Below are 13,613 nucleotides of genomic sequence, written 5' to 3' on the forward strand. Positions count from 1 at the left end.
AAAATACCATAATTTACATCTGTGTCTCTACTCCCCACCTGAAGATATAAAACGTTGCCAACACCCCCTGTACTCATCAACCATATTCTTTATTCGTGAGGTTACTGCTGTCCGGAATTTACCGTTTGTCTTCCCCACGCATTTCCCCATATGCCTACATCATAAGCTTCAGATAGTACTATTTTGCAAATGTAACTTCATATGCAAAAAATTTACTCAGCGATTTGTGTGTATTTTTTTGCAACTTGCCTTTAGTATTGGGTGATATTATGTTTGTGAGTTTCAGCTCCAGTTCATTCACTGCATGGATATATTAATGCCACAGTTCACTTTATCCATTTTCTCTACAATGAATATTCAGGTTCTTCCCAGTTTTTTGCAACAATGTTGCCATGAACACTCTTACACGTGTAACCTTGTACACGTGAGCAAAAGTTAGTGCCAGGTATATACCTAGGAGTGGAACTCGTTTATTTATTCAACACATATTCACTAAGCATCTATTACATGCTAGACACTGTGCTAGGCCCTGGGGACACAAGAGCGAGTAGAACAGATACAGTCCCCAAACTCAAGGAGGGCAGACAGACAATTAAGAAAATTAAACGAGGATCACATGAGTTCTATGGAGAAAAATCGAGAGAGTGAAATAGAGACTGGGTGGGCAGGACCTGTCCTTTACACAGCGTAGTTCCGGAAGGCCGTGCTCTGAGGTGATACGTAAGGAGAGATAGGAAGGAGATGAAGGATTCAATCCTGCCTGGGTCTGGGGATTGCTCGCAGAGGGAACAGAACGCGCACAGGCCCCAGACAGGAACACGCCTGGCGCGGGTACAGCAGGGACTAGGCAGGGGGAGTCGTGAGGGGTGGAGGGTGAAGTCAGAGAGTTGGGCCTGATTACTATCTAGGGGACTACGGATTTTACTCTGAGTGAACGAGAAGCCACTGGGCAGTGTCATGAGCACAATTTCATTAAAAAGAATTATGCACTGAATAGACATTTCTCAAAAGAAGACATATAAATGGCCAACAAGTACATGAAAAAAATGCTCAACATCATTAGTCATCAGAGAAATGCAACTCAAAACTACAAAGAGATATCATCTCATCCCAGTTAAAATGGCTTTTATCCAAAAGACAGGCAATAACGAACGCTGGCGAGGACGTGGAGAAAGGGGAACGCCAGTGCCCCGCTGTAAATTGGTGCAACCACAATGGAGAACAGTACGGAGGCTCCTCTCGGAAAACTAAAACTAGAACTACCATATGACCCAGGATCCCACTGCTAGTGTACACACAGAGGAGGGGAAGTTGGTATATCAAAAATATATCCACACTCCCAGGTTTCTTGCACTAGGCACAATAGACAAGATTTGGAATCCACCTAAGTGTCCATCAGCAGATGAGCAGATAAAGAAATTCCAGTACATATACACGATGGAATATTACATAGCCAGAAAAAAGAATGAAATCCTGCCATTTGAAACAACACAGATAGAACTGGAAAACATTATCTTGGGTGAAATAAGCCAAGCACAGAAAGACACATTTCATATGTTCTCACATGTTCTCACTCATATGTGGGAGCTAAGTATTAAAAACGATCTCATAGAGATGGAGAGCAGAATGACGGTTAGCAGAGGCTGGGAAGGGTAGTAGGGAGGGGGATAAAGGGGCTAGTTAACAGGTGCAAAAATATAGTTAGATGGAATGAGCAATATTTGATAGCACAACAAAGTGACTATAATCAACAATAAGTTAGGGTATACTTTAAAATAACTAAAAGAGTGGATTTGCAATGTTCCTATCACAAAGAAATGTTAAATGCCTGAGGTGATGGACACCCCAATTACCCTGATTTGATTAATTCATATTGCATTCCTGTATCAAAATATCACATATACCCTATAAAGATATATGTACCCATAATAATTAAAAATTAAAAAAAAAAACCAAATCCTTAACATCTCACCATCCACTTAGAGTTAATGTTCCATGAGTTCAAATAAAACATAGAAACCTTGCATCCACACACACAAGAAAGGACTGTGCCGGGTGCTGTGTAGAATGCGGCGTGTAGGAAGGAAAGCACGGAGACAGGTCAGGAGGTAACACAAACATCCCAGGGGAAGGGGGCGTGGGGCAGAGCCTCATTAGTGGAGGTGCTGCCGTCAGAGTTGGAAATATTAAAGGTCGAGCCAACTGCATTTGCTGGATGAGTCAGATATGGGGTTTTTGTCTTGAACAGCTGGAAGGAGGGCTGTCTTTTGTTGACCCAGAGATTTGAAAAAAGAAGGTTTTTTGAGAAGAAGTGAATCACAGAAGTTCTCTTTTGGACATACTAAATTTGATAGGACTATCAGATATCCAAGTAGAGATGTCAAGTATTATATAAAGGTTTAGTGTACATACATCTTAAACTTTTGTATTACAAAATCATTCTCCAAATTGTACCTATTTGCATTTCATGTTGCAGTAAGAACACATTATTGTCAGATTTTTCACAAGGCATCTCTCTGTTGACTGTATCCTTCAATGCCCCTGGGCTAAGTCGCCTGGATCTTAACTTTGCATGCACCGAGTATTCATAACCTCCTGGCTGACGGAGCTGGGGCCACGTTTCTAAAACCAAGGCAGTCGACGAATGAGATGTATCACATACTGATCCCCTTAGTAAGAAAACTGAATTGATGGCTTCTTTTTATTGCTATTGTCTGTGAGGAAATGGAAATTTCCACAGAGCTGCATAAATGTGATATGGCTAATTCTTTTGTTCTGACTTTTGATGATGATCAAAGTCTTGCTAATGTAAACTAGTTGGAGGCGTTGGAGATGTTGGGTTTTGGTCATAAAAAGAAAGGATTTTATTACTTTTAATCACAATTATTAAATGTAATTTTATGAGGCTAATAATGATGATTTAGTAGGTATCTTAAGATTAGATATGAGTAATCGTATTTAGAATATTAAAGAACAAACATGCTTGGACTAATGCTGGATTCCACTTTTACTGCAATGAGTGGGTGTTTAAAAGTGGTTTTTCCTTTTGCAAATGCAGACGTTTACAATATAATCCAGTATGAAGGCATGTTTGGACCGCTGTTCATAAACTGGGCATGCTTTATTTTATTTGTAGTTATTTGATGGAGAATATTTGCCCCCTCCCCTTAAAAATTTTTTTTGGTTTATATTGATTGACAATTATTCACTTAGCGCTAAAGAACAGGGGAGGGTACTTGTGCAGGGCTATGGCCTTTTTACTTATAGAGAAATACTGTGAAAATGATCAAGCTGCCATTTTCTTTGGAGATATTTGGAATATGAATTTCAAGCCTAGAAGATTTTCAAAGGTGCTGATTCCACTCGTCTCCGGTTCTGAGGCTGCCAGGGAGGCTTGCACAGCTGCTAACATGGGATGGCAGCGGCTCCGCCTTCTCCTCTGCCCACGGCGGTACCCGGTCAGGAACCAGAAGGCCCGAGCTATATTTCAGCATCTGTCACTAAGTAATTATCTCTATGTTACGAGGGGCATGGTTTCAAAGGTTTCTTTCTCGGTCTCCTTATATTAAATGGTTTATATGTGGTTGTCACAATGAAATATTTTACAAACATGAAGTGAAAATATAGGGCCTCCTTTGTATAATAGCGGAGGTGATTTTGAACTAAAATTCTCCTAGAATTTTTCACCAACTCACACAAGTTGAGGGTAGAGAACAGAGGAGGTAAGTGCTGCCAGAGAACACGTCCTTATGCTGTTCTGAGGGAGGGCGTGAGGAATACGGGACATCGGGCCATAATCAGAGAAATAAATAGTGACTTCATTTTGTCTACTGTGATAATTAAAATTGGTAAACAATTTGCATGTCATTTGCATACTTCCTAAATTGTAGATCGATTATTAGACAGAAGCTTGTCTTCTACCGGCTCTTCTCTCTTCTGTTGAGACTGTGGGATATCAAGACGAAAGCGGGGAGCGGACTGCTCTCAGTCTTGTTCGGGGTCATCGCTGGCGTTTGCGCAGCGCGGCGGGGTGAGCGACTGCGCGTGAAGCTGAAATGCCTCCAATGCCAGCCTGGCCTGTCCCGGCAGCGTCCCTCACTCCTCTCCTCAGCGGGGGCCACGGTGCCACATTTGCAAGGCTCGCTACGCCTGCGTTTCCAAGTCAAACCGTCTCTATTTCAGCCAAATTTACGGAGCTCCAGCCAGCCGTGCTAATCTAGCAAGGTGTCCTTACCCCGGACCCAGCGCAAGTTCAGTGACTGAAGTCCTGCTTTATTTAATCAGACAGGCCTCCATTTCCAGCTCTGTTCCTTTGGCTGTCTGGAGCTGCTGTCCTGCCTTTCACTCACCTAAACTCTTGCAGGGGGAAGGTTTCTCCCTGTGTCCCAGTCCCTGTGTCTGGCACATGGCCCTGTGTTCCTGCGGCGCGTTCCCTTTACGCAGCCTGGACTTGTCCTCTGGCCAACAACCAAGCTCCTGGGCACACCTCGCTCCCCTCCCAGCATGGCTGCCAAGCAGCCAGCACTGAGTGTCTCATCCTCACAAACCAGTGTCCCTCGGGCCTCTGCCGACTGCTTGCTTCAGAGTCCCCTGACGTCCCCTGGCCCGTCCACTACTAGTCTGTCAGCTGCTCCTGAGACCTCAGGCAGCACCCACAGTGGGTCTGCCCAGGCTCTGGGGCCTGGGTCTCCCGGACTGATGCAGCCCGAGCCAGGCTCTAACGTGACCCAGTGCAGACACTCCTGATTAAGGGTTTTCCTCCTTGGACAAAATTTCCTTCAAAGATTTTCTCTTAAGACTGACACATGTCTCATGTGGTCAAAAGAACTTAACTTCTTAGGCATTTGACGCACTTACAAATATACAATAGAGAGGACCAAGATTTTTGGAACAGAAATTAAGAAAACTCAATGCACATCTCCACTCTCCTTCTCAAAAATAAATAAATAAAATAAACCCAAAAGATTCCAAAGGATACAAAAATGACCAGCTAACCTTCAAACGATGGAGCATTTTATCAAAGACCTAATGATTCTAGGAGGGCACAATTTGTAATATCTAACGAACATTGGTCATGGACTTTGGCAGACTGGGAGATGATAAGAGCAAACTAATTAATAATACTGTAGCTACTAACTAAATTAATGTCTCCCGGCCAGACACAGTGACTCACACATGTAATCTCAGCACTCTGGGAGGCTGAGGCCGGAGGATTGCTTGAGCTCAGGAGATTCAGACCAGCCTGAGCAAGAGTGAGACCCTGTCTCTACTAAAAATAGAAAAATTAGCCAGGTGTGGTGGTGCATGCCTGTAGTCCCAGCTACTCGGGAGGCTGGGGCAGGAGGATCACTTGAGCCCAGGAGTTTGAGGTTGCTGTGAGCTAGGGTGACACCACAGCACTCTAGCCCAGGTGACAGAGATAGACTCGGTCTCAAAAAAAAAAAAAAAATTAATGCCTCCCCCGGAAAAAGAGGCAGAAGTGTGAATTTGACAGTCCCTAGAATGACCAAATATTAGTATTTAGGTGAACTTTAATACAGTAATTATGGTCTGCTTGGATAAATCCCGTGATGCTAAATGGATTGCTTTTTGTCATTTTTGAAAGGTTATAGTACACTTGCCATGGTCATCCCTTTGGAAGAGGCTATTTTGGAAGTAAGTGTAGGTGGAACCATATGTAGTTTGAAAACCTGTGCAACTGTTTTGAGTAACAGGTGAATGTATTTCAGATGAAGAACGATTTGTTTGCGAGATTGGTGGGTTTAAAAAACATCTAAATAGACTCTGAAAGAAATATTCAATTTCACTTCTATTCAAGGCAAAATATAAGAAAGATAAGTTCTTTATGAAAAGCAAATATAAAAGCAGAATTTAGAATGACACTTAATGAAATGAACACATCAAGAAGGTTTTTACTGCCCCCTGCTGTCAATTTCTAAAAGAAATAGGGTAAAATCACTGCAAACTGGCTTAAGGTGTGTTAATGGAACAAATTGGTTGGGGGGAAAAAAGCCTCCCTCTAATGACAACAATTTTCAGCCAGGAATGCTCGTGTTCGCTTCATGTGTGTGAGCAAGAACTCGTCAGCCCAAGAAACCAGCAGCAGCGAAGCGTGGATCAGTGGACACAGGGTGAGAGAGCAAGTTTGTGAAATCTTACTTCTCATTAATATGAGAAAGTACCAGTTGCTTCAACTTTTAGCCAGTGATGTCCACTTTACCACTTCTCCAAATTAATTTTGAGTTAGTTTTTTAGTATTTAATTTAGATAAATCATTCTTCATTAATCAAAGCAAAACTTTCAAAATAAATGAACGAATGGCTTATTTTTTGTCGTGCAAACCTGACTTGAAATGTTATTTTCATCCTGACATGTGAAATTAAGAAGTCAGAGATAATACAGATAATAGGCAGCAGCAAGGCAGCAGTTGCTAGTCGCAAGGCACTGTTTTATTTTTTCCACCCATTTTCTTCGACCGCCCTAATCCCGGGTGGATATTATCATCACGCCCACGCACAGGTGAGAGTCAGAGGGTTAAAGCCACGGACTAAGCGGGGAAACCCTGCGGGAGGGCTCCTCGCCGCTCCCCTCTGCCCGTCCGCACAGAAAGCACAAATTCTGCAACTGAGGAGGAAGAGTTTGTAGGAATGTGACGGACGTGGTGGTGCGTTTCTCCGCCCCACGCTCATCTCACTGTTATTCTTTGCTGTCCCCGTGCTCAAGTGGCCAGAGCCCGCGCAGCAACGACAGGCGCACCTGCGACGCTCCCAGCGTGGCTCGCCTTTCTCTGTCATTAGCGGGAAAGCTCTGCCCGCCCGGATGGCATCGCGCCGGAAGCGCGTGCTTTTCACTGAACACGCGCCGGCTCCGCCCACGCCTGGGCGCGGAGACCCTACTGGGCTAATCGTGCGGCTGGCCCGTGCACGCCTGCGCCCGTGCACACCTGCGCCCGTCCCCGCCTGCGCCCGAGCACACCTGCGCCCGTGCACACCTGTGTCCGTGCACTCCTGCGCCCGTCCCCGCCGTGCCCGTCCCCGCCTGCGCCCGAGCACACCTGCGCCCGTCCCCGCCGCGCCTCCAGAGCGCTCCCCGTTTCAGCCACGCTTCCGCGCCCCGCCGCAGCTCGCGCTCAAACACACGCACGTTTGCGCGGAGCTTCGAGCAGGCCGGCGTCACGCCTCGCGTTTGCCCCGAATTCCCGCAGGACAACCTGTGCGCGGCCCTCTGCGCTCCGAGCCCTGGCCTCCCCGCCCGCAGCGCGGACCGCAGAGGGCCACGACAGCGGCCACGCCCCGCGGGGACCACCGCACGCCCCTGCGTCGCGACCCTTGGCACCGCGCCGCCCCGCTCCGGGGCGCAACGACGCGGGGGCCCGTCCGCCGCCCACGCGAAAGCCACCCCAAAGCCAGCACGCCGGCCTCTCGCCGCGGGGCTCCTACCTGACCCGCGGGGCGGGGTTCCCGCAGACCCTGCACTCCAGCCGCACCCGGCTGCCTTCCGCCACCTCCTGGCTCCGCAGCTTCTGCACGAAGCGGGGCGCCGCGGGGGCCCCCGGGCGGCAGGGCCCGGTCCGGGCTGGGGGGGCCCCCGCGGCGCTCGGGCTGGCGCTGCGCGGGGCCGGCCGGCTGTTGGGGGACAGGTACCCGCTGTCTGGGGACGAGGACTCGCCGTTGGAGGCCCGGTGCCTCGGCCTCGCGGCCTCTCTGAACACCGACGTCAGCTCCTCCACCAGCCTGGCCGCCTGGTCGCCCAGGGGGCCCCGCGGGCCCGGCCCGCCCCGCGCCGTCGAGGGCCCCGCGGCGTCGGCGCTCTGCGGCCCGCGCCGGCCGGCCCGTCGGAGGCTGCGCACCAGGCTGGGGCTGGCGAGCGGCGCGGCGGCCGCGGGCCTCCTGCTGCGGGCGCGCGGGGACAGGCTCTGCGCTCGCCTCCCCGCCGCGGGGCTGCGGCCGCCGGGAGCGAGGCTGGAAACCCGCGCGGGCTCGTCCGCGTCCCCGGTGTCCGGGCCGGCGATCGCCCTCCGCGCCAGGGCGAGGCTCGCGCTCATCTCCGCGCGGCTGAGGAAGGCGGAGAGTCCCGCGGAGCCGCCGGCGCCCTCGCTCTCGTCCGGCGCGGCGGGCAGGGAGTGGCGGGAGCCGCGCGACGAGGCCTCGGACATCCCGGCACCCGCGCCGTCCTCATGCGCGTGCGCTCCCCGCAGGGCCGGGCTTCCGTCTGGGGCCTGAAACACAGCGGGGATCGCCATCAGTTCAACGATTTGTTTTCTGTTGTATCATAAAAGTACCAATCTACGAATGGGGAGAAACATCAGTGAGCAAATACGTCAGTTTTCTCTATTCTGTAAGCTGGAAGAAATGCCAGGACACTCGTGCGCATCATTCATGGCTGTATTTCAGGCTGTGCCCGGAGAGTGACACAGTCCCGCTGAGCGGGGTTGAACGATGCAAAAGATGGCATTTGCCGCAGGCACCTTTGCCTGCAGGCTGAGGCCACAAGTCCGTACAGGAAGCTTCCAGAACGCGGTGAACCTCAACTGCACGGCCCGTGTCGGGAGGAAACCTGGCCGGACCTTCCCCGGGAATGCCGAGTCTTACGAGGACTGCATTGGGCTGCCGGCTTAGAAGCAGCTTTCCACCTAGGGGAGTCTCTAATTTCAAAAAGCAACACGCAAAAACTGAGAGGGTTTCCAAAAACGCACCTCGAGAATCTACCACTACGTAGGATGCAGTGAGTCATAGAACCTGTTAATTGAACAGAAGCTATTTTTAATCAGAGATCCTGAAACTCATCATCAACCTACCCTTTCTCCATTAGTTGAGTGCTGTACTTGATAGTCTTAGGTCTCTTCTTAGAAAGATTAGTTACTTTGCTGTGTAGAATTATAAGATTCTCCACGTGCTAGTTCTACTCTACCTACTAGAGCGTATTTCCTACTATTCAAGTAAATCCTAAATCCATTAGAGTGGTCTCGTCATTGTCCCCCGTTATCAGCCCACACATTACTCTAATTCCTTTGTCCTGTCTGCGCTCCAGGGTGGAAGCATCCTGACCTCTCTCCAGTTGTTCAGACATAGCCCATATAAGGAGAGAAGTTATAGTCAGTGAATCTTGAATACTTGAGTATGTTTTGTTCACGAGAAACAGGCAGAGCATGATTTTGAAAAAGCAAAGTTACGGCAAATATAAACAAGTATAACATAAACATGCATTCAAGACAATAATTTAATTTGACAAATTAATTGAGGAAACCAGTAAGATGTTACAACCATTTCAAAGGAGATGTTGAAGGCCAGACACGTATGTAGGCAACCGGGAATGCTGGCATGAACTTGCTAATAGGCCTGAAGCTGGTTAATATTTATAGAGCAACCCAATGTAATGTTTGGAATCATTTATATCAACAGCATTTCTACTAGAAAAACTCACTTGTGTATCTGTGTACAAGCATAATTTGCATTGCTATCAGGTTTCTACAACGTACCAAGCTGTAAAATTATCTAAAGACAATGAAAGCCATAGACCCCGACAGGTCCAGAGGACCCTGGAAGGTCCCCCAGGGCCCACCCAGCATCGCACTGCAAGGGCACCCAGGGCCATTTTGTTTATTTCAAAGCCTTTTATAGCTTGTCCTAACAAGGCAGGGTGGTTTCTCTCAGTCCAGAGCTCTGACGTGCAGTCGGCCCCACAGTCAGCAAACACGGTGGGTCACGCCAAGGGAAGCAGGGCCACGATCGCTCGGTGTGTGAGGAGGTGAGTCACCGGGCAGCAAGTCCAGAAGGGACGTGGAGATGGGAGGGAGGGACTCGGGCTGAAAGTATGTTTGTGCACTGCGGGCGGAACAGACCATATTTTTGTTTCTTGCAAAATTTATTTTTCTTTGAAAGAGAAGCTACTGGGGTTTTTTTGTTTGTTTTTGTTTTTTTGGCCTGAGAGAAATTCAGTTTTTGAATTGAACTCAGTGCAGAGAGAGCTTGAGAAACATTTTGTGTCAACCGTCCCTGGAATAGGCTCAACTAAAAATCCAAGCAGATAATTGAAACAAAAACTTTTGGTTCTGGAAGTGACTAACTTTTGAAACTTAAGCTGGGATAGATGTACTACATAGGAAAACATTGCCCATTCAAAATGCATTTATAAGATACCTGCTGCATGCCCAGCAGTATGCTGGGGATGGGGGTATAACTGTGGAAAAGAGTAGATTTTTGACTTCTTGGAACTTAATCGTCCATGTGGGATACAAACAGTAACACGCACATGTAATGTAGTGCATTAAATGCTATGATGAGAGAAAAGCAAAGTGCCGTGATAGCTCCTAGGAGGGATGGCAAGGTTAGGATCGGGAAAATCCCATGGAAGAGACAAGGCCGAGAATGCAGAAGAGATGGGGAGGTAAAGAGGGTGTTGGCAGAATCATGGACACAGACACAGTGTGGCAGACTCCGCGGCAGAACAGGTTCAGCTGTACAGAAATCTCCCTGCAGCGGACAGAACAGTTAGAGTTGAGACTAGGCAGCAGGAGGCCGGTCAGGGAGGGACTGGGCCCTCGCGAGGAGCTTGGATTTTATTTTATGGGTAGTTGGCAGGCAAGGAAGAGGGTTAAGTCTGCGAGGAACATCACCAGAGTTACATTTTTGAGAGATAACTGAGTGCTGCCTGGCTTGGGGACGGAGTCGGGGGAAGAGGAAGGCAGGTCAGCCTGCGAGAGGCTCGCGCGTCATCCGCGGGGTGCATACATTTATCCCTGCCTTATTTTTGGTTGCCACCCTCTGAAGCCCCCTCTTGGTTTTGGATAATTCCTCATAGTATGAACCTCAGTGAGAAACTGAGCTCGCTTGCAATGGGGTATGAAATCTCCAAATATTTCCCTTCCCAGCCCCTTGGAGCCTGGGCACAAGTCTGGGAGGTGACCTAGCCTTAGCAATGCGACGCGTTCATCTCGGACTTTGAGGTGAGGAAGCGGCAGGTGCAGGGTCCGTTCTGGCAGCTGGACCTGGCAGTGTGGTGACGTGGTGTGTCCAGGGCCAGCAGGGTGGCTGCGCAGAGGGGCATGGAGGGGCGGAGACGGCAGCCGTGGTGTGGTCTGTTTAGCTGTGGTGGCAGCGGTGGTGGCTGCACACGAGGGTCTGGGGACACAGTTTTGGCTGTGATCTCGCCACCAGCATAGAGTCCAGGCGTCATTTGTGAGCTGCCGCCACTGCTATGGACAAGCCCACTCGCACTTTGGCCAGAGAATATTTCTGTTAGTGCCACTAAAGACAATTGACAGTGGATAAAAAAGATGGTAGAGGTTTGAACGTGAGACACTGGGATGGAACACAGAAGACTGAGCCACCAGAAGACAGAACGACAGAGCTTGGTAACTGACTAAATGCCGAGATGGGGCAGGGGAAGGATCGCGGGTGTCCTACTTCGAGATGAGCGGTGCGATCAACGCACAGGCCGCAAGTGGAGTAACAAGTCTTGAGGAAAAAATAAGCTGAATTCAGTTTGAGCCTTTTGCACTGGGGGCACCTCTGGGGCCTCGGGTGTGGGTGTCTGGAAGGCAGTCTGCGATGCTGGCGGAGGGCCGGGAGAAGGCAGAGCCGGCGGGGTTGGGAGCTCTGGCCTGCTGGCAGCGCTGTTAGCTGCGGGAGTAAGTCAGGTCACGGAGGAAGCGGGTAATGGAGCCCTGCAGGGAGTCGGAGGGAAACCAGTGAGCCGGGTGTCACGGAAGCTGGGAAGAGAGTTTCTCAGGAAGGGGTAAGTGGCCTTTTGATTCTAGCAACTGAGCAGTTAGCACCACTGGCGACAGCAGTTTCGGTGTGAGTGACAGACACGCAAGCCAGGTGGTTACAGAAGGAAAGAAGTAAAGATGACGAGCGTGGCGGTGGCTTTGAGAAGTCTGTAGGAAGGAGGAGAGAAAGGAGGTAGCAGTTGAACAAAAATATGGGATCTAGTGAGGTTTTTTGTTTGTTTTTTAGGATGGGGCACAGGAACACGTTTCGACACGCACGGAATTAGGCAGTAGGGAAGCTGAAAACGCGTGTAAGAAAGTGGGACGATGTATAGGCCAGATCCCCAGGATAGAAGAAGAAACGGGTTATTGCCACACAGTGGGGTGCTGGCGTCAGGTGGGAAGGGGCAGCTCCTCCCTCGTCAAAGGAGGGGAGCGATGGGGGCGGGGAGAGAGAACATCTAGACACCTTTGTAAATGAAAGAAAATTTCAACTTTCTCAACACAGCTATTGTAAGACTTTGTGCGTTGGAAGTTTATGAGGACAAGAGGTAGCTTGAAACAGCTGTTGTGGAAAGGGAGGAGGTTCCCAAGAAGGATTTATGGGCAGAGGCGAGGGCTTGGTTGAGGGCGGTGCGCGCAGTTACAGCTTGCCTTGGTCTGGGCGACCGCGCGGCAGGCGCCAAGGTGCAGAGGAAGACGGGCAGGTTCCAGCGCAGGTAGGAGGGGAAGGAACGGGGCAAGGTGTGGAACATATCGGCAAGGGACGGGTGGACTTCGAAATCTATGCTGGGCTGGAATTCAGGGGTGGGGTCTGGAACACAGAGAGGACCCAGGGAAAGCAAAGGAAAGGCGAGTGAGGAAGACCGAGTCGAGAGATCCAGAAAGACAGAATAAGATACTCAAGTGTCTGCATCAAATATTTTAGAAGCAGAGCTTTCTGAGTCCTGACTTCGTGTTTGTTTTTTTAAAAATAAGGTTTATTTTATTTCTTTTTCTAAATCTTAATTTTTATTGAGGTATGTTTGGCAGTTAAAGCGGTATATACGTAAGGTGTACAGTTTGAGATCTGCTAAACATACACACTGTGGAACTGTCACCGCAGTCGTGCTGCGTCACACATCCGTTACCTCGAATGGTTACCGTTTTCTTGTTCTTTCTTTTTTCTCTTGTTTCTGGTAAGAACACTTACGGTCTCCCCGCCTGACCGTGGCCACATGGGCGTCCTTGACTGTTTTTGTGGAACACGTCAGAGTGGAGCAGGTGCGACAGAGACCGCATGGCTCACAAAGCCCAAAGCGTTTGTCTGGACAGACATAAGCCGCACGCCGCCTGCCACTGTGGGATGTTGGCTGCCCAGCGAACTCGGACAACTGCACGGAGACCCGCGGTGAGGACGACGCGCTTGGCTGACAGCGGACCGCTGCCTGGGGGCAGGCACTGCACCAACAGCCCTGTGCAGATCATTTCATCCAAAGTCCTCGAGACCGGCTCCAATGCAGAAAGAAGGAAACTGAGGCAGAAAATCTGAGCAAGAGCCGAGATCCAAGCCCAGCAGCGACTCCAGAGCTCAAGATCATAATGATTCATTTTATCGCCATCACATTAGCACTTTCGCAGCTGAGATGGGAAGCAAACTACCAGACTAATGAAACCGTGGATCAGAAAGCAGAGTTCTGCCATCAATTCAATTGTATCTGAGCTCAAAATAAAGGTGATAAAGTTCAAAGCACCACAAAAAGCATCATATGAGAAAGCTTAAAGCCAGTTTCTGAATGATGAAAACAGTTCAATTCTTATTTTTGAGCAGGGTGTGTTTGCCGGGGGCAGATTATCTCACCTGCTTATTAACATACATTTTGGTTTTGCAGACGCACCATCCGACAGGGTCCAGTTGTCAGGA

At 49.3% G+C, this 13,613-nt stretch overlaps 1 protein-coding gene across 1 annotated transcript in view; it reads right to left on the bottom strand.

Moving 5' to 3' along the window:
- Positions 1–8,242, bottom strand: part of LOC105820509 (palladin-like) — a 160,439-nt gene extending 152,197 nt beyond the window's left edge. The window contains exons 1-2 of the mRNA XM_012656993.1: positions 7,603–8,242; positions 7,440–7,551 (exon numbers count right to left, since the gene is read on the bottom strand). Coding sequence (XP_012512447.1) covers positions 7,440–7,551; positions 7,603–8,242 — 752 coding nt within the window. The remainder of the gene's footprint in view (positions 1–7,439; positions 7,552–7,602) is intronic.
- Between the last annotated feature and the right edge of the window lie 5,371 nt (positions 8,243–13,613).

The sequence above is a fragment of the Propithecus coquereli genome, unplaced genomic scaffold, assembly GCF_000956105.1.
Source record: "Propithecus coquereli isolate 6110/MARCELLA unplaced genomic scaffold, Pcoq_1.0 Scaffold53, whole genome shotgun sequence".
Taxonomy (NCBI): Eukaryota; Metazoa; Chordata; class Mammalia; order Primates; family Indriidae; genus Propithecus; species Propithecus coquereli.